We start from the raw sequence: 20,958 nt of genomic DNA, 5'->3' as shown, positions 1-20,958 counted from the left end.
TCATACAAAAATGGATGATGATAATATATCAGCTTGGTAAACAAACCATCAGCAGCTGATAGTTGTAAAAGGAATTCTGGAAGATTCCTCAAATCTTGTGATTGGGCACTACCACAACAAGAACTGCATTGGTAATATTTATGGTAATGTGCATAAAAGTGAAGGTATTAGAGGGGGGAGACATACATAAATGCATTATATTAAGGAACATACCTTGCAAAACTATGTACATTAGTCAAAACTTATATAAAAATGTGTGTGAGGACTGTAAAAGCGATTTTTACTTTATTTTTGGCTCCTTTTATCCAAGAAAGTGTCGTAATGATTGATACAAATTGTGAGGATTCAGTGACGGCCCATTTAACGGAAAGGAAAGGTGATCTGGTCTGCTGCATTCTGTTTTGTTAGAGTAAATAAAAGCAGCTGAAAACAGTTTGGAACCAGAGGGAAAACCCAGTGACAATGTAATGCGTTGACCTTTCAGTAAGAGTAGCCATGATTGCATATAAGGAAGATAAACGTGATCCTTGTATTTCTGCATGGGATTTTCCGGGCTTAGGGTTGAAGACAGCCCATTGTGACACTAGGAGCAGAAGGACTGTCTTAATACTGAGCGAAGGAAGTCCATTTGCAGAAGAGTTCAGAAAAGCTTTCATTGATAGCCTGAGTGATTTTGGGCTATTGATGTTTGCTGATGAAAGAGTACATCCTGCTGTGCTTAGTGAGACAAATCCCCCATTGTGCATGAGTCGTTTGCCTGCAGAAGAATGTTAGCATTTTATTGAAAAGATGTTAATAACATAGGAGGGAACCTTTACAAGTGCTGCGCATAAAAGGTAAAGGTAAAGGGACCCCTGACCGTTAGGTCCATTGCACCAAAAAATAATAATAATAAAAAATTTAAACTATTACCCACTTCCTACAAAACGAATGGACAAACAAAATAGCCCTTAGCATGCGTGCATAACTTGCCTTCTTCCATCCTTCTGTAAAGCAATTTCTAAGGGCAAAAGGAAACATTACAAGAAACAGAGGGATGCTCTACTCTTACTGAAGCATCTAAGCCTGACATCATTACTCTGTGCTTTTCCTCTCCCTGGATAACTCTAGCTTCACAGCATCCTCGGCCTGCCTCGCCGTTGTCAGTGTTTGTCTGCAGGGTTGCAGTTCAGATCATTCCTACCTGCAGATAAATGCTGGCTAATAGTCTTAACCAGAAATTGCAAGCCTGCCGTTGAAACGCCTTTTACTTCAATCAGCGCTATTAAGTTGCAGCCCAGGTCGGCCTGACCCTGGTCTCCATGGTATGAAGCAAATATCCTGCGGGAACCTAAGTCTTAGTAACCTATTGCCACTCACAAAACAAAAATAGCAGTTGCTATTACGGTTTTTTTATTGGTTGAAAATGAAGTATTATCCTGGTTCGAGAAACACTGGTGGGATTTTACTCTTAACTGTCCCACAGTCCTTTCCAGCAGAGTTTAGGCTACTATGAAGCATTGTCTGTGGGGCTGCCTTTGAAGACTGCCCAGAAGCCACAGTTAGTCCAAAGCCCTGCTAGGCTGGGTTAGTCCAAAAACAAGCTAGTCCAAAAACAGGTAAAGGTACCCCTGACCATTAGGCCCAGTTGCGGACAACTCTGGGGTTGCGGCGCTCATCTCGCTCCATAGGCCGAGAGAGCCGGCATTTGTCCACAGACAGCTTCCAGGTCATGTGGCCAGCATGACAAAGCTGCTTCTGGCAAACCAGAGCAGCACACGGAAACGCTGTTTACCTTCCCGCCGGAGCGGTACCTATTTATCTACTTGCACTCTGACGTGCTTTCGAACTGCTAGGTGGGCAGGAGCAGGGACTGAGCAACGGGAGCTCACCCCGTAGCGGGGATTTGAACCGCCGACCTTCTGATCGGCAAGCCCTAGGCTCTGTGGTTTCGACCACAGCGCCACCTAGTTACGGTAGTCCAAAAACAAGCTAGGCTGCTAACAAACCAGGCAATGGGCGGCGGGGGGGGGGGGGATATTTTTCCAGTGTTTCAACAGTCTCACTGGCTCCTTGTCCATTTTTAGAGCACAAATAAAGGTAATAGTGCTTGCCATTAATGCTCTATGTGATTTAGGACCTGAGTCCCCAAGGATCACCCCCGCCACATTAGCCTGCCCATTACGGTCATTGCAGAGATTGTCCTCTGGGTGGCCTCACCCTCTGAAGTGAGGGAGTCAAAGGTGGGGGAAGAGAGTGCTTCCATTGGTGGCATCTCACCTTTGGAATGCTTTTCCCATGGAGCCACCTGATTGTTCCACTATCGTCACCTGACATCACAAGTGAAGAGGATTATGGAGTGCTGTCTGAAAGTTTTAGCAGGAACTACCTGTAGTTCCACCCTCTAACCAGCAGGGAACCAGTGCATGATCTGCCAAGGTCCTAGTACAAGCCCTGTAGCACCTGCAAAGAGGCCCTATTGGTTTGGGAATTGATGTGAGGCTGGGCATTGTCTTTTTTTAAAAAAATAAAAATATTAATTTTCAACATTTATAACAAATATAACATATAAGAAACACAAAACAAAACACATTACAATACTAAAAGGAAAAAGGAATAAATAAATAAAAACACTTAATACTTCTAAAATCCAAATTAACTTTCATTGTTACCTGACTTCCTCTATTCCCCCCTAACTGAATTTCTTTGTAACACCTTTGTAACAGTTCTCCAAGATCATCTTTCTAATACAGTTAACTCCTTCAATTTACTATCTTCATCTCTTTTCTTATTGGCTTAAATACATATTACTATACAACATTCTTATTCTAATCCTAGGCCTATTTGGTACTTTCAAGTACCTTCTAATTATCTTATATTACAATATTTAGCTAGATAATCTTTAAATTTATTCCAATCTTCTTAATATTCCTCTTCTTTCTGATCTCGGATTCTTCCAGTCAGGTCAGCCAACTCCAAAAACTCCAACATCTTCATCTGCCATTCTGCTACCGTTGGTATTTTTTGAGATTTCCAATTTTTAGCTAATAGCAGTCTTGCTGCTGTAGTGGCATACAAAAATAATCTAACATCTTTTCTGGGCAATTCCAATCCTATTATTCCAAGTAAAAAGGCTTCTGGTTTCTTAACAAATGTATTTTTCAACATTTTTTTCAACTCATTCTAAATCTTTTCCCAAAAGTCCTTAACCTTAGGACACATCCAACACATATGATAAAAGGTGCCTTCTTTTTCTTTACACTTCCAACATGAATTATCATTCGTATGATAAATCTTTGCTAATTGTCGACCTACTGCAGCAAATAGGCAGAGCTTGCTAAAGGTAAGTTCAGATGGAAGAGCATAAGTGGCAGTTTATGTAAATGCACTGAACACGCATTGCCAAAGGATGTGACTACAGATTTGTTCCTCCTAGTATTCTTTGACATGTTTCGCAAGCAAGGGGGGTGGCAAGCAGAGCTGTTCCCACATGGCAGAGCTGGGCAAGTACAGCCACACAGCCTCTGCTGGATGGCTCCACCTGGGTCATGATGTTCAGCTGTTCACCTGAATCTCCTCAGGAGACAAGCATAGGAAGGGAGCAGAGTAGGGATGCACAGCAAGAAACAAATGGATGTGCAGCCATGGGCTGGATTGATGGAGAACTCAGTGGACCTTGCCAGGCCTGGGGGAGATTGAATGAGGAGGGACCAGAGGCTCTGAGGGAAAGAGGTACCTCATTTTAACACATGCCCTAACACCAGTCCTGTTTCCTTTATCACTTTTCTCCCTCGTTAGCAGCATAGAGCGTCTCTTTATTTTTGAGCTATTGTTGGGGCATTTAAAATGTGTTTTACTTAAGTGCTCAGGCTATTTTGTGGCTAATGTATGGAGGAGCATCTGCTTTGCAGTCGAAAGGTCTCGGTGTGGTGTAGTGGTTAAGAGCGGTGGACTCGTAATCTGGTGAACCGGGTTCGCGTCCCCGCTCCTTCACTTGCAGCAGCTGCTGGGTGACCTTGGGCCAGTCACACTTCTTTGAAGTCTCTCAGCCCCACTCACCTCACAGAGTGTTTGTTGTGAGGGAGGAAGGGAAAGGAGAATGTTAGCCGCTTTGAGACTCCTTCGGGTAGTGATAAAGCAGGATATCAAATACAAACTCCTCCTCCTCCTTGGCTTCTCCAGGTAGGGCTGGAGAAAATCTGAAATTGGAGGGAGCTGCTGACAAGTCAGTGTTGGCGATCCTGAGCTAGATGGACCCTATGAGACAGCTTCTGACATTCCTACCCTTTGGTCACCCTGACACCAGCAGATGTGGCGGTCGAGGTGCCTGCCATTTCTGCTGTAGCATCTTCTTTCGGCGATTCGTGAACATTATTTTCATAGGTATCGACTATCTCTGACTACAGGTGTGCACTGATAACCCAAGTATTTTGACAAGAATTAGCTTGTAATAATAATAATAATTCGGGGTTGCAGGTAGTGGGAGGGGGGAAGGAAACGCCCATTGATTTGTGTTCCTCACCCTTCCCTGCAATACTATTCCTACCTCCCATAGGTTCATGTGAGGCATAATGCTTGAAAGATCACATGGTGAGCAGTTTCCATAAAGGTAAAGGTACCCCTGCCCGTACGGGCCAGTCTTGACAGACTCTAGGGTTGTGCGCCCATCTCACTTAAGAGGCCGGGGGCCAGCGCTGTCCGGAGACACTTCCGGGTAACGTGGCCAGCGTGACAAGCTGCATCTGGCGTGCCAGAGCTGCACACGGAAACGCCGTTTACCTTCCCGCTAGTAAGCGGTCCCTATTTATCTACTTGCACCCGGGAGTGCTTTCGAACTGCTAGGTTGGCAGGCGCTGGGACCGAACAACAGGAGCGCACCCCGCCGTGGGGATTTGAACCGCCGACCTTTCGATCGGCAAGCCCTAGGCGCTGAGGCTTTTACCCACAGCGCCACCCGCGTCCCACAGTTTCCATATCTGGGCATTAACTCGTTCTCGCTCACCTAGTCATTTGCAGATAGGATTCCCTCCTGTGGAGGAGGCTCCCCGCCCCCACCCCACTCCACAATTACCTCACTCCAGAGAGCTGGAAGCTCTAATTATAGCCTCCCTTAAGGATAGTTTTTTAAACTGGCTCCATTGTTCCAGGGCCGTTTCCCTCTTTTCCCACAATTTTGAGATTAAAATGAATTTCACCCATACAAAGGCCTCTCTTACGGAAATTAAGATTCAAGGCTTAGCGTACCAGAGCACCGCCTGGAGTTGAATGTGGGGAAAAAGCACTTTCTTAAAGCGGAATATATTTTATCCTAGCAACTTTTGAAGGAGAAGGGATCTTCATAGTGATACCATCATATTCACTGTGCTCAGTGACACCCCTAGCGACATGGAAGCCTATATAGTGCAGTCTCAAGAGTGCTGAGGCATGTGCGAATGTGTCATCCACACGAGCCAGACTGATAACACAGGTCATGGACTTTTCTGTGTTGTGGTTGTTAAGAGTCTTAGGCCAGCACTGGGAAGACCCAGGTTCAAATTCCCACTCACCTGTGAAGCTCGCGGGGTGCTCTTGAGCCAGGCACTGCCTCTTAGCTGAACCTACCTCGTAGGGCAGGCATCCCTAAACTCGGCCCTCCAGCTGTTTTGGGACTACAACTCCCATCATCCCTAGCTAACAGGACCAGTGGTCAGGGATGATGGGAATTCTAGTCCCAAAACAGCTGGAGGGCTGAGTTTGGGGATGGCTGTTGGGGATGGCTCTGTGTAAAATAGGGAGGGGAGGACCTAGTATGACACCTTGAGCTCTTTGGAGGAAAAAAAAGATAATGAGTAAATATAAAATCCAACCAACTGGGACTCATCCATGCCACAGGGAAGCTACTTCCATCTGGGCAGAATTGCTTGTTTAGATATTTAGATTGCTGTGGATCTTTTTAAGCACTATACCATGTGACCCATACTGTGAACTATCACAAGTTGAGAAGCACTGCTTTAGAATATTTTAGAGCAACATGCACCAGATTAGGCGTGTGTTCCCCATCCTTGATAAAAAGCTTGTTTCCATAGTTGACCTTGGCCCTATTATTATGTATAACCCATGAAAAATCATAGGGAGGGAGAGAATTGGCCTTCAAATAGCCTTCCCTATCCTGCTGCCTCCAGATGTTTTGGATTACACTACACCTTCCATCAGTCCAAGACATCTGGAGGCACCAGATTGGGAAAGACAGCCTTAGAGGAACTGTATCCTTTTCCTTTCCCTTTTCACCCACAAAACTCGTACCCTCTTGTCACAAGATTAGCACATCTGTGCTGCCTCCTGGCACCAGACTAGTTTGCTGGTGGCACCAGAGAAGCCTGCATGTGCAACCCTTGCAAGGGGCAATATTTGGAAGGAACATAAATGTTCTTGTTACAGATAGGTAGCCGTGTTGGTCTGCCATAGTCAAAACAAAAAATTTTTTTCCTTCCAGTAGCACCTTAAAGACCAACTAAGTTAGTTATAGAAGGATCTTAAAGACCAACTAAGTTACTTATAGAAGGATCTGGCAACTTCTGTTTCAGTGTATCTAAAGAAGTGTGCATGCACACGAAAGCTCATACCAAGAACTAACTTAGTTGGCTTTTATAAATGTTCTTATTTTGGTCTTTAGTGCACCATTCATCTTGTTTTGTTGGGAGTCGATAACTCTTATTCTGATGGGCTCTTTTGAATGGAGAGTTGTGACACAATTCTTGCACCCTTAACATTGCTGGGCCTTTGGCCTTCGCTTTGTAATAACATCTTCCCTTTGCCCGGTACCTGCGTATGTGTGTATAAACCCATCATACATCTGATAACTCTTTAATTTTTAAGCTCAGGTCTGGCCAAATATATTTTGCTGCCTGAGGCAAAAGATAACATGGAGCATATGAGCATGCACACACATACACACTTCCACATACAGGGAATGACCATTTTATGTGTGTTCAAAGCTTGTGCACACCTGTGCTTTTTGCAGACCCAGAAGAGGGAGCAGGGCAGAGGCGTAGAACTGAATTTCAACACCAGTGTCCTCTGCCATATGTCAAGACAATAGACTAACTTAGAGGGGGTCAGGACGGGCAATGTGGCACATAGAGTTCTGCCCTCCAACCTCTCACTGCTTTTTCCTGCCCCCCAACAGCTGCCACCTGATGCAGCTGCCTCATTCTGCCTAACAGTGTGATCAACCCTGCTAAAGTGTTTTCTGACCCTGTAGTTTTGCAAGGGTAAGCAGCCTCTAATATGAGTAGAGATCCTACCATACCTGCAGAACCTCATAATTTGCAACCTTTGGTTTGTGCGGCTATGCACATGTGTGTATTTAATTTTTTTCTTGTTAACACATACAAAAACGTATAATTTCCGTTAACATTTAGTACTTTAAAAATTAGAAAAGAAGAAACGGTGTATAAACACCACTACCAAAACTAGTGTAGAATTTGGCTGAGAGCCAGGGTTCTTTAAAATTAATGAATGATAGAAAAATGTTGGAATGAAATTTTATGGCCTTAGTAGAAATGTTATAAAGAGTTAAGCATATACAAGTATTCTAGTTTTAATGGAAAATAAGGTTAAAAATATGTTAAGATATTTATCATATGACAGAAAATAGAGAAAGATGGAAAGGATTTGCTGAAACAATTAATAGAAGTGGAATACAAAAAGGGAGGTGAGAGGAGGTCGATGAAACAAGGGAATGAAAGATAGAGTATGGAAAAGGTATGATGTATGTTTTAAAATTGTTTTTGTTTTGTTTTGTTTAGGGTTAGGGTTAGGGATAGGGTTTTGTTTAGTTTAATGTGTTTAGTTTAATGTGTTAAGGTTGTGCTTTGTATTGTTTATATTTCGTATTGTATTGTTTTTTCTTTTGTTTTTCTCTTTTGTCCTTTCTTCTTTTCCTTTTTTGTAAGCTTTAAAAGTAATAAATATTATTTTTTTAAAAAAAAAGAGAGCCAGGGTTCTTTAAATGGCACATAAAGCAGGTTGTTTTAAATAAAACGCTGTGGTTGCAATGCATCTAGCAACTGCAGTGTATACGAATGGCCGAACAGGTGTGCACCTACCATTTGCAGCAAACCGAGTTTTTATGTAGTTGCTGGGGTGTGGTGCAGGGTAAAGGAAGCTTCTTAAAGGGAAAGGTAAACATTTGCTGGAGACATTGGTATTGAGCTAGAACAAAGGAGTTGACTTTGCATGAATTTATAAGGTAACGGATGTCAAAAGAAACTATAAAGGCTGCACTTACTCTGCACAAAGGAGTTTTGTTTATTTAAAGCTCTACTGTGCCCAGTGTTTAGGGCTTGGGACTGGCAGCAAGATTCTAAAAACCAGAAACAAAAACAAATGATTAAAATATAATGAGTTGATAGTTTTGTTTAAAATTTTAAGTGTTAGCAATGGATCTCTTAATTTATTTTATGACATCAAGATAGAACTCCCTAGAGTGGAATATACAGTTCTTTACCCAAACAAACAAAAGGATGCTTGTTTTTAACATACAAAAGTTGCTAGGAACATGGAAAGCTTCCTTCTGCCACATCAGACTATTTGTCCGTCTATCTTTGGATTATATTTTCTGCCTGACAGTGGTTCTCCAAGTTACAGGGTTGAAGCCTTTTGCACCACCTGCTAGCTGATCATCATCATCATAATTTTATTTCAAGAAAGAAGTTGCAAAAAACAAACCCAAATAATTCCTTGATAAGAACAGTTAAATAAATATCACGACCTGCCAAATCCTCCTTTTCCACCCCCTCATCCTGAAAAAACAACTCCAGTAGGATAGCTTACTACAGATGAAATATACAGCATCAACGCATTTCTGTAAATCTAGTTTGAGGAGGAGGCTTCTTCAGTTTCACAGCAATTCCGCCCAACATCCATTTTAGTCTGTTTTAGTCCTTGTCCAGAACCTGAGAAATGCCCAGTCGTTGATTCAAGATCAAGACAAATCCAGCTAATCGTTTCAACTGGTAATGTCAGGAAAATGCAACATGTGTCTGTGTGTAATGGAACGCCCTGCTTAGAGGCAGTGTCTGGCTTGAACTCTGAACAGAATCATTCTTTTTAGGGGAAAAGATATTTAAAGCATCTTGTGAGTGCCTGACCGTGCAATCCTGTGCAATTGTACTTTTGGAGCTGATTAGATGTCCTGTAACAATAAATAATTGTTATACAGATGATACAGATTCTCCTTTAAAACAACAACAACGTTGGAACAGGTGATGGGCTATCCAGTTCCTTGCTGTTTTAAGCATGAAGAAGGTCCCAGGTTCATGAAGTGTGATGAAGGTCCCAGATGAAATAGGAGCATCTTGCCTGTAGTGGCAACCTGCTGGCAGGGGCACCATTGCTACTTGCGGGAGGAGGGTGGTTCGGCAGATGATGATGATGATGATTAATGCCCCGCTCATCTGGGCAGCTCCCAACAGAATTAAAAGCACAATAAAACATCTAACATTAAAAACTTTCCTAAACAGGGCTGCCTTCAGATGTCTTCTAAAAGTCAGATAGTTATTTCCTTGACATCCGATAGGAAGGCATTCCACAGGGCAGGTGCCACTACCAAGAAGGCCCTCTGCCTGGTTCCCTACAACCTCACTTCTCGCAGGGAGGGAACCGCCAGAAGGCTCTCGGAGCTAGACCTCAGAAGCGGGTCAAGTGCTCCTACCGGCACACTCACACAGCCTCCCTCCGTGTTTCCCATGTCCTCCCAGTAAGTGGCAGCAACGCCCCTGCTGGGAGACTATTGCTTTGGCTTGGGAGGCATGAGCTCCTGCAGACAGCAAGCGATGTGCCACTGGAAGCCAGAGAATAAAATACTGTGCTAGATGGATAAATGGTCGCCTTTGGTAAACAGCGGATTCCTATGTTTCCAGACCGTAGGTACTAGAAACCTAGTCTCCAATTTATCTCAGGAATTTACTACACCAGACCGTTTAGGCCTTCTCTATTTTCTTCTTCATTTTTTAAGCAGCTGATTGTTGATTTAAGAAAATAAGCAAAAAGGTTGTGTTTAAGGTGTTTTTTTTATTATCATTATAACTGAAGGCCTATAAATTTTTTTTTAAAAGACTGATGTAGGAGACACTCTGGCTAGAAAAATTCTGAAAGCGGGGGAAAACCACTTTCAGTTCAGAGTTTTTATATTTATTGTTAAACGTGGCATGCTGTCAGAAATGTAATCCTCTGATCAGCATCTGTGACTGTAATAAATCAAACACAAAACAGTATGAGAGCCAGTGTGGTGTAGTGGTTAAGCGCAGTGGACTTATAATCTGGTGAACTGGGTTCGATTCCCCGCTCCTCCACATGCAGCTGCTGGGTGACCTTGGGTAGTCACACTTCTCTGAAGTCTCTCAGCCTCACTCACCTCACAGAGTGTTTGTTGTGGGGGAGGAAGGGAAAAGGAGATTGTTGGTTGCTTTGAGACTCCTTGGGGTAGTGATAAAGTGGGATATCAAATCCAAATCCAAACTCAAACTCCTCCTCTTCCTCCTCCTCCTCCTCCTCCTCCTCCTCCTCCTCCTCCTCTTCTTCTTCTTCTATGTGAGTTGTAATATTTCTGTCCATATTTCTGATGCTACCTTCCATAGGTTTCAGCTTGTAATAAGTGAACGTGGGAACACTGAGATTTTCTGAATGAGAAAGCAAAGCAAGTATGTCAAAACCATTTCCTAGCTATCTTTTTTACTTCTGACAGTGGCTTCCACATCAGTTTTGGTATGCGAGTTGTTCCTCGCTAAGCTAACATCTGGAAACAAAGCATCTGGAAGGCACTATGAAGCCTGCTGTACAGCCAGCGACTTCACTGTATATATTGTGGAAAATCAAATGTTAATTCTCATTTTACACGTGTGTCTTTCTCCCACATGGAGACTTGTAGTGGTTGCCTGGATAATATAGTAAATTAAACACTTGCGCTCCGCTATACACCTATGAAACATCCTTTTGTCTCAAATTCACCAAAGAGTCTCTTCCTGCCCCTGCAGCTTCTATTTAGTTCTCTTCCCTCAGCCTTTTATTGTTTTGAACAATCAAGACCTTTTTTCAATGTTAGCAAAACCTTTTATCAGTTTTGAATCTTCTAAGGGTGGTGATCAGAGTAGAACCACTGAGATGAATAAACATGACTTAAGTTTGGCACATTCATTTGAATGGGTATGCTGCGAGTAATATCACCCTAAATCTCCATTAATATTACCCTGATTCATGTCACATACAGCCTCTGTGGAGAGCAGATAAAAACCAGTATATTAAAGTGTCTCAAATACAAAAAATACAATTAAATAACGTGTGGCTACTCTAGCCTCTGCCTGTTCTTTCTGTCAGTACGTTATGCACGGCACAGATTGGGGAAGTGCCACATTTCGACTGATAAGGAGTTGCTGCTGATAATATGAATTTTGGGGGCCCTTTTTATATTTAAGAATTGCAAATGAGGATGGGAGATTGCCTAAGCAAACCTAAGGCCTATTGCTATTTTCCTGCCATTTAAATCTTAAGACTTTTATACAGTTTAGATTCTAAATAGAGCTGACTGTATTTTCACACACAAGAGATAAGTATATGTGGATCTCTCTCCCACTCCGCCCTGTGATCATATATCTGCAGTGCCCCGAGCCAAAATCCAACCTATCTCTTCTCCCATCTGTACACGTTGTCTCTGTTTTCTCAGTGTTTTTTCCCCCTTTTTCAAATGCCAGCAAACTTGCTGCCTACCTTTATCTCTCTAATTAGTGCCAAGCCCTGAGGCAATGGCGCTTGGGTATTGACGTTTGAGAGTCAAAATTACCCGCATACATCTTTCGACTATCTCTCTTCTGCAGATTAGATACCAACACTTGTCAGCATGTTGCCTTGTAGTATCTGCTTTCGAAGGAAAAGAGATGGAAGCTGTTCAGTGTAACCTTAAGGTTTGCAACTTGCAGTAGGTTTGCCTTTAGGGGAAAGTCCTCTGGGAGTCCCCTTCTTCTGCCACTGCATGGGATGGAGAACCTGTGGTCCCTCAAATGATGCTTCTCCATGTAGAAGCCCTCAGCTATTCCTCTTTGAGCCTGAGCATGTATGACTACTTCAGGCCAGAGTTTGGGACCCAGCAGTTGAAGTTTGGGGTGGAGCAGGAAGGCCCTTGGTTCAATCCCTGATATCTCTAGGTAGGGATGAAACCCTGTAGAGCAGCTACAATGCTAACTGGACAAAATTAAGTAGATGGACCAATGGTCAGACTGTACAGTACAACTTCCTATGTTCCTAATGCCTATGTTCTATTATAATCTATACTTGACCCAACCCAGTGATGACAGCCATAGCAAAAGTATTGCAGCTGGGTGTCCATTTCTGTACCAATATGCCCTCAGTGCCCCATATTGTTTATTCCCCTCATATAGTAGGAAGGAGTCTATGCATTCCCTGCAGAGGAAAATTCTGGTGAGAACATGTCTGCATTCTCTACTATGGCTGCTGGATAGACTACTTCTCTCCTCTCTGCCCAGTGTGGGCCATTTCCAATGAGCACTGTGTTGTTATTCCACGGATCATAAGTGTTCCCTAGAACATGCACAATTTGCTGTGGAATAGAATTTTATCAAAGGCACGTAATTATTCACTAGCTGTACAGTCATACCTCGGGATAAATACACTTCAGGATAAGCATTTTCAGGTGCGCTCCACAGCGACCTGGAAGTAACAGAGCACGTTACTTCCGGGTTTCGCCACATGCGCAGACGGTCAAAATGACGTCACGTGCATGCGCAAAAGTGGCGAGACGCGCAGTTGCATCTTACGTTCTGTTCAGGATGCGAATGGGGCTCTGGAACAGATCCCGTTCACATCCCAAGGTACCACTTTTTTGCAATTAGAGGTACATCTTTCTCTGATGACTAGTGTGATGTTTGGTTGTTGTAATCTCTGCCACCTTCCCTCCAGCCTTCCTTATTCCGGAGCATCTGTCACTGTGGCATCAAAGTGCCCTTCTGCCTAGAGCAGATTTCTGAAGCTTGAGAATAAATGATGCTCTGAGACATCCCTGAAAGGCTCCTGAGAATCTAGATAATTGAGCATCAGTCATCTTTCAGAAGCAAAGGTGATAGAGCATTGATGTCATCTTGGCCATGAAGCTAAATTAAAACTAAAAGCACACTCAAAGCATATTTTATAGCTTCAGTGTCACATTCTTGTGAATGGCCTTTTCGAGTTAAAAGCCCCCTCCCTCCCCACTGTTTCTAAAGGAGGCTAGTAAGGCAGTGTACCGAGGCGTAAAACCTTGCAAAAGTCACTGGTCTCCCTTAATTCTAGCCCAGTTCCTATAATGCAAAATAACACAGCATTAATACTGATACAACAGCTTTTGCCCCCCGCCCCTCTGTGTGTAGGGGCTTGCCATAAGTTTAAAATTATTGATTGTTAAAGAGACTTGATCTATTAAGGTGTCAGGAGGAGGATATTCCATCTTCTAAAATGATGGCCTTTTGTAGTCATCAATTACCATCACTCAGCTATCTCCGCTTCTCCATCAATATAATTTTGCTGCAGCTGAATTTATTTATCTAACTGGTTTGTATCCTGCTTTTCCAAGCTCAGGGCAGCTATCTGAAAGTTTCTTGCTTGAATTTTCCTTTTGTTAGTGCTCCTATATTTGAGATTAAGGCATTTTGACCAAATGCACAGTATCCTTGTATATGTAGGATGTATTCTTTGGTAGTCAGAGATGGTTGGAATTATAATAAGCTGTTCTCATAGTGTGTAGGGCACAGATGGGGAGACCCTCCAGATGTTGGATTCCATGTTCCGTCAACCCCAGCCAGCATGGCCAGGGATGTTGAGGTTATAGAGCAACATCTGGAGAGCCTCAAGTTCTCCATCCCTGGTTGAACAGACATCGTGTTTAAACCTCTGGCTTTGCCATGTAGAAATGTAGCCTGCTGTAGAAAGGTAAACATCATAGTCCTTGCTGTGCTCACCTTTGCATTCTAGCCACCTGAAAGTTTCCCTCTGGATGGAATGTGGTCCCTGGACTGGGGAAAGAAAAATCCCCACCTCCGTATAGCCCCATTCAGGTATTCTGCATGCATGCAACCCTATGTGTGGAGAGGAGGGCAGCAGGAATGTGCTGGCCCAGCATCCCTTGGGGCACTGGCCACGCCCACTGGATGACCTCACAGTGTTCCAGCCACTTGAAGGCTGCTCCTTCATTTGCCCTATGCAGACAACCAGGGGGCATGCTCAGTGCAATGCAGGATGTGGGGAGGGAACAGTCTTGCTGCCCCACTTCTTCAAAAGTCCATCATCTGTGCAGAAAATCCCTGGACGAGGCTTACGTTAAGACAGGAAATGCAGTCCATTTTGCACGTCCCACTAAAGCGGATTTCTCCCAGACCACTTCCCTCACATCAGTTAAAGTTCAACTGCATTGTTTGCAAGCACAGCGCTGTGATACCATCAGGTACAGAAATGCCGCTGTGCTATTAGCTCGGTCGAGCAAACAAACTGAGATGGCTGCACCATAAAAAACCGGACAGTAATATCAACTTCTGTAATCAGATGAATGCTGTTAAATTCTCCCTGTAAGGCACATTAGCTATATCTCCCTGAGATCCGTCTTCTTTTTTCTTTAGTCTTCCTTTCCCCACATCTTTTCCAATCTTTTCCACATCTTTCATTTTCTGAACAAATGTCATTGCATAGGGAAAAATTATAAGTGGGTTTCCTTAAGTCTTTGCGTACTTCTGTGTTTTGCTAGTATTCTTAGCCATTGGCAGTACCACCATAAGGCCCACTGGAATGTAGGAAGCCACCCTACACTGAATCTGACCATTGAGTCTTCTATCTCAGTATTGTAGACTGGCAGCTCCAGGGCTATTCAGACAATTACTTTTGGATGGCCCTGCGAAGCCTCCACGGGGATGAAGGCTCCCTGTGCCCTACGGAGGCTTCGCGCGGCGAAGCCAGGACAGCCAGTGGGATCTCAGCACACGATCCCGCTCGCTGTCCTGGCTTCTTGTTTAGCCTGGGCTGGGGAGGCTGCACGCGGCCAAACAAGAAGCCAGGACAGCCAGCGGGATCCCTGCGATCCCGATGGGTGTCCTGGCTTCTTGCTTGGCCGCGCACAGCCTCTCCTGGGCAAGGAGAGCCTTCAACCCCTGCCCGCAAGAGGCTGCGCATGGCTAAGGCTCCCCCAAGAGCCGTGCTCCCTTTAAAGAGCGTGCGAAGTGTGTGTGCGGCTCTTTAAAGGAAGCGCTCAGCAGAGCCTCCCACTTACATTCGCTCCATAAGACGCACGCACATTTCCCCTTATTTTTTAGGAGGGGAAAAGTGTGTCTTATAGAGCGAAAAATACAGTAGCCAAAATGCTATGGGGCTTAGAGTTTGGGCCTTTTAAAAAGTTGCACCTTTCAATAACTGCACAGAAAAAGACTGCATGTGGTGACTGTTCCCATAGTGCTGAGTGATCAGGAAATGGTTGTGGAGAAAGGTTGGGATTTCACATATTGATTAGAATGAGTCAGCCAATTCTTATAGTAATATTCTTTTATTGATTCTAATGTATCACATGTGTGAACAGGTGAGTTGAGCTGAATAGCTGAGTTGGCTTCGTCAAATCACTTCACTGTTGGAAAAACCCTTAAAACAATAATTCCAAACCTCTATTGAGCAGGGATCGATTTCTCAAATGGTGCTGCAAGTGGAAGTTTAAATATTAAATAGAGGCAGGACTTCATTGAATTCTCTTCATGGATAGCAACCGCTTCTGTACCAGTTTAACTTTAAACTTTCTTCTTCTCCAAATCAGATTTTCATCACGGTGAACTGCCTGAGCACAGACTTCTCTTCTCAGAAAGGAGTCAAGGGGCTTCCATTGATGATTCAGATTGACACGTACAGCTACAATAATCGCAGCAATAAACCCATCCACCGTGCCTTCTGCCAGATCAAGGTTTTCTGTGACAAGGTAAGATGATATGTTACTCACTGCTGAAAAGAGGAGAGGGGTGAGCAAGACTTTTTTTGTTCGCTTAGCAATTATTTTAGTCATCAAAGACCTCATTTGTTCATTTATTTGTACATTTGTTTCATTGCATTCATTTTCCTTTACTTTTGTTGCTGTTTCCTTCTACTTTTTAGTTTGGCCGCCATTTTAACTTCCTACAATGTCTTGGGAAGCTGCTTTATTCCTGGCTTCCTTTGGCGTCCGTGATTATAAAAATATACCAAAATCATTGCAAAACCGGGGGGTTGGGGGGTGAGGAATAGATGAAGAAAGCCATAAAATCTAAAACAGCCTCAGGCCTGGAAGTAGGCCTCTCTGTGTTTTCCTCTGGACTCTCACCAGGCCACACAACCTCTTTGGCTCTGGTCTGGTCTGGTATTGGTGTTTAATACCCAAGTCCTCTAACCTCAATATAAGGATATTAGTGGGAACAGGCAAAAAAAAGTGTGCTGTGCAAACAGCCAGATCTTCCTTCCTTTCTTATCAGCCATGATTAGCAACCTTTAAAAATATATATCGAAGCAATGAATTTTAAGTGCTATATTTTAATTATCATTTGTAAAGGTCAGGTATTTGCAGTATTATAGCTGCCTGCTCAAAATCTGAGTAAATTTCAAAGGCATGAGTAGGGGCTCCCTCCCCCCCCCCCCCCCAGTTTGCCAGTTTTTGAAAAGTAATGAGGGGGAGGCGGGGAAGAAAGATCTTAAGAGCATGGGCCCCATCAGGAGTGACCTACAGACGACAAGGAGCTGAGCCCTTTGAATTATACATATTCATCGCTTTGACTATCTATCCGTTTAATTGATACTTCGCATTTCATGGTTGGGGAGAAGGAAATGAGTGTTGACAGATCTAATCAAAGCCATCTTAAAAGTAGGAGAAAAGAGCACAGGGGTAGTTAAAATGTTACCCTTATCAAACCTGGAGCCTGGATAGCTCACTGAGTCTTAAAATAGGATATATGCGGTCACCCATGCAAACACTGGCCTGAGGCAGCAAGTGGCTAAGGATTGCTTCTACCTGTAACATTCTGCAGCCTCTTGTTATTGGTTTATTTTTATCCATAGTCTAGTGATCGGGAGCTGATAACTTTTCTGGGCAGTATTGCCTTAAAGAACATGGCAATAAAATATGGTTTATAACTGGAATGGGGAACCTGTGGCCTCGCAGATGTTGTTGACTCCAACTCCCATCAACCCCATCCAGCATGGCTAATGGACAAAGAGGATAGGAAAATGAACTATTAACCCCACAATTTGGGATCTTCTCCAAATCTGTGCCAAAGTTTTGAAGGGTTTTGAGGGGGTTTTTGGTAGTGATTTGCAGCGGAAACTCTGTGTTTTGCAGTGCCCCACTAACAGAGCAATTGCTACTCAAACCTAGGGCCATGGTTATTAGCTCAAAACCCAACGTTGTCCAATTCACTCCAAACCAGTACCAAAGTCTGGCAACAGTTTTTGCAGAATTTTGCAGCAAAAACACCACGATTTGAAGTACCGCACCAACTGAGCAACTGATGATGGATTTGTAGTCTAACAACATCTGGCAGTCCCAGTGAAGTGGTCCCTGAAAGCAAACAGTCATGAACAACAATTGAAACTTATCTGCAATGGGGCCGCGTAAATCAGGGCCAATGGTGAAACGGCGTATCATCAGATATTTACTACTATTTACCTCCATATCTAGCATAACAGATGGGAACTCAGATTCTTAGGCCTCTTCTCCAGGCCTCTTGCTTACCTGGATGGAAGGGGTGTGTGTGTGTGTGTGTGTGTAAAAACCTGGATTGCACCTACTCCACAAAGGTAAAAGGTCACATCCCTTTCTCCACCCACTTTGCCTCTGGCCACACCCACCATTGACATAGCACTGGCAGGTTGCCCATGAGTTTAATTCGGCCTTTGGGCTTAAATAGGTTTCCACACCTGCTGGTGGGCTCATGTGCTAAGCAAAGTTCATAGGAAGTAAATTCCAATGAATTCAACCTGGCTTATTTCTCAATAAAAATGGTAAAGATCAGATTGGAAGTTGTGTAAGACACAGAAGTGATGTGATGCTCTTTGTCCAAAAGGGCTTTCGGTTCATAAAGTGTCCCATTGAAGTCTCTGGTTACCTGCTGCTGTCACAACCTCCACCAACTTCCCACCTGTTCCTCTGAGCCAAGCATCACTAGAAGGGTCATACAAATTTGTGGAGGAGACAGCTATCAATGGCTACTAGCCATACTTTTAAATACTAGTTGCTGGAAAACACAGGAGGGGAGAGTGCTCTGGTCACTGTGAGGACTAAATGGGCCATTGGTCTGATCCAGCAGTCTATTCTTGCATTCTTATGTTCATTAAGCTGAGAGGCCAGGACAGCAAACAGCTGTGAATTTACACAGAAAGCGTCCTAGAATGTCCTACGTTTCCTTCCCCCATAATGTGCAGTTACAGTCTCACTCACATTAGCAGCCTTAGGCTGAGAGTTTTCAGGCCAAATCCTTAAGTGCACAAGACAGCGAGTGTTCCAGGAGACCAGATGCTCTTAAAACGTGACTCAGGACTTGTGGCAGAGAGACGGGAAAAATTCTCCTCTTCCTCTGGACAGTGCTTCCTCCGAAGAATCAAGTGTGCAGTGTGGGAGTCTTTCTCAAGTCCTCTGGCTCCTGGATGCTCAGCTGTCCCTTTGCGCAGTTTCAGCTGGTGCCTCAACTGCTCCCTTTCCTTGGGAAGGCAGATCTGCCTCCCCGTCCCACGTGCTCTGGTACATCCAGGTTAGACTGTTGCAGCACGCAGACTTTGAGGAGCGTCTGTAAACTGCAACTGGCTGCAGAATGCTGTTGCCTTGGCAGAATCGGTCCATTTTGGAGCATGTTAATCTGATGCTTTTCCAACTGCATTGACACACAGTTCAGAGGAATTGTTGTGACCCTAGGAGTCAGCGTAGTGGATAGTGGAGCCTGCGGCAGGCCAGGGGCCCAATTTTGAATGTACCTGTTTTACCTCCATAAGTCTGTTTATGCCATCTAGTGGCATTGTATGAGAATGCTCTTTGTTTTGATAAACAAAGACCAACTTTTAAAGATTTCTTTCTTTAGATCATTTCGGTATACTTCTTTACCATTCTGAGCGCAGGGTGTTATCTCTGAGCAGTTCACAACATCTCTTTAGACACATAAATGTTGCAAAATATTAAAATAAAACATCACAAATGAAATGCAAGGTACAGCAAAGACCCATATTTGAAGCAGCATGTTTAGCAAGGAAGCAAAATATTATCTTAGAAGGGGAGGAGAAATGACAAGCAGGATTCAAATGCAAAAAATACACACACACAAAACCACAGATTAAAACCTCATTCGCAGTTAAATCAAAACAGCCAAGGAGATAGAAGCTGCTCCCATACGTCCTGCCACCAGCACATCTGCCAAACCCATCCTTAGCACTTTCCCGCATGCTCTCAGCTGTTCCTACCAGCCATATCCAAAACACAGCCGATTCCTAGGCAGTCATTTGTCACAAAGTGTACATCTGGTCTAAAAACAAAATCCATGCCAACTTTATTTCTATGTAAGATTCCTTACCCGTCCTTCACCATAAGGGTCCCAGCGTGGGTTACTTACAGTACGAAATACAAATTACAACCAGCTCTTTCACTCACCTCCATCGAGGGCAATAAAGGGCTGCATAAGCTGCAACATGTGAATAAGGGACATTTATTTTAATTATTACCCTCACAATCCTGTCTTTCTCCCAAGCATCTCAAGGAGAGAGGGAGAGAGAATGAATGGTGGATCCAATATATTTGTTTGCTTGCTTATTTTGTTGAAAGCGTTTCAACAAAATATTGGTTATTGGTTATTGTTTTTGTTTAATAATAATAATAATAGTAATAATAATAATAATTTATTTATTTATACCCCGCCCATCTGGCTGGGCCTCCCCAGCCACTCTGGGCGGCTTCCATAGAAACCAAAAATACACTAAAATATCACACGTTAAAAACTTCCCTGAACAGGGCTGTCTTAAGATGTCTTCTGAATGTCAGGTAGTTGTTTATCGCTTTGACATCTTGTGGGAGGGCGTTCCACAGGGCGGGCGCCACTACCGAGAAGGCCCTCTGCCTGGTTCCCTGTAGCTTTGCTTCTCGCAATGAGGGAACCAGCAGAAGGCCCTCGGTGCTGGACCTCAGCGTCCGGGCAGAACGATGGGGGTGGAGACACTCCTTCAGGTATACTGGACCGAGGCCGTTTAGGGCTTTAAAGGTCAGCACCAACACTTTGAATTGTGCTCGGAAATGTACTGGGAGCCAATGTAGGTCTTTCAAGACCGGTGTTATATGGTCTCGGCGGCCGCCCCCAGTCACCAGTCTAGCTGCCACATTCTGGATTAGTTGTAGTTTCCGAGTCACCTTCAAAGGTAGCCCCACGTAGAGCGCATTGCAGTAGTCCAAGTGGGAGATAACCAGAGCATGCACCACTCTGGCGAGACAGTCCGCAGGCAGATAGGGTCTCAGCCTACGTACCAGATGGAGCTGGTAAACAGCTGCCCTGTGCACACAAACAGATTTGACCTGTGCCTCCATGGACAGCTGTGAGTCCAAAATGACTCCCAGGCTGCGCACCTGGTCCTTCAGGGGCACAGTTACCCCATTCAGGACCAGGGAATCCTCCACACCTGCCCGCCTCCTGTCCCCCAAAACAGTACTTCTGTCTTGTCAGGATTCAACCTCAATCTGTTAGCCGCCATCCATCCTCCAACCGCCTCCAGACACTCACACAGGACCTTCACCGCCTTCACTGGTTCTGATTTAAAAGAGAGGTAGAGCTGGGTATCATCCGCATACTGATGAACACCCAGCCCAAACCTCCTGATGATCTCTCCAAGCGGCTGCATGTAAATGTTGAAAAGCATGGGGGAGAGGACAGAACCCTGAGGCACCCCACAAGTGAGAGCCCAGGGGTCTGAACACTCATCCCCCACCAC

At 44.1% G+C, this 20,958-nt stretch overlaps 1 protein-coding gene across 2 annotated transcripts in view; it reads left to right on the top strand.

Moving 5' to 3' along the window:
- The window catches only part of GRHL2 (grainyhead like transcription factor 2), a 71,800-nt gene that overhangs the window by 27,961 nt on the left and 22,881 nt on the right, over window positions 1-20,958 (top strand). For both annotated transcript variants that reach the window (XM_053395515.1, XM_053395514.1), the window contains exon 9: window positions 15,794-15,952. In XM_053395515.1, coding sequence (XP_053251490.1) covers window positions 15,794-15,952 — 159 coding nt within the window. The remainder of the gene's footprint in view (window positions 1-15,793; window positions 15,953-20,958) is intronic.

The sequence above is a fragment of the Podarcis raffonei genome, chromosome 7 (assembly GCF_027172205.1).
Source record: "Podarcis raffonei isolate rPodRaf1 chromosome 7, rPodRaf1.pri, whole genome shotgun sequence".
Lineage (NCBI taxonomy): Eukaryota > Metazoa > Chordata > Lepidosauria > Squamata > Lacertidae > Podarcis > Podarcis raffonei.
This window is presented reverse-complemented; position numbering and strand designations above follow the sequence as displayed.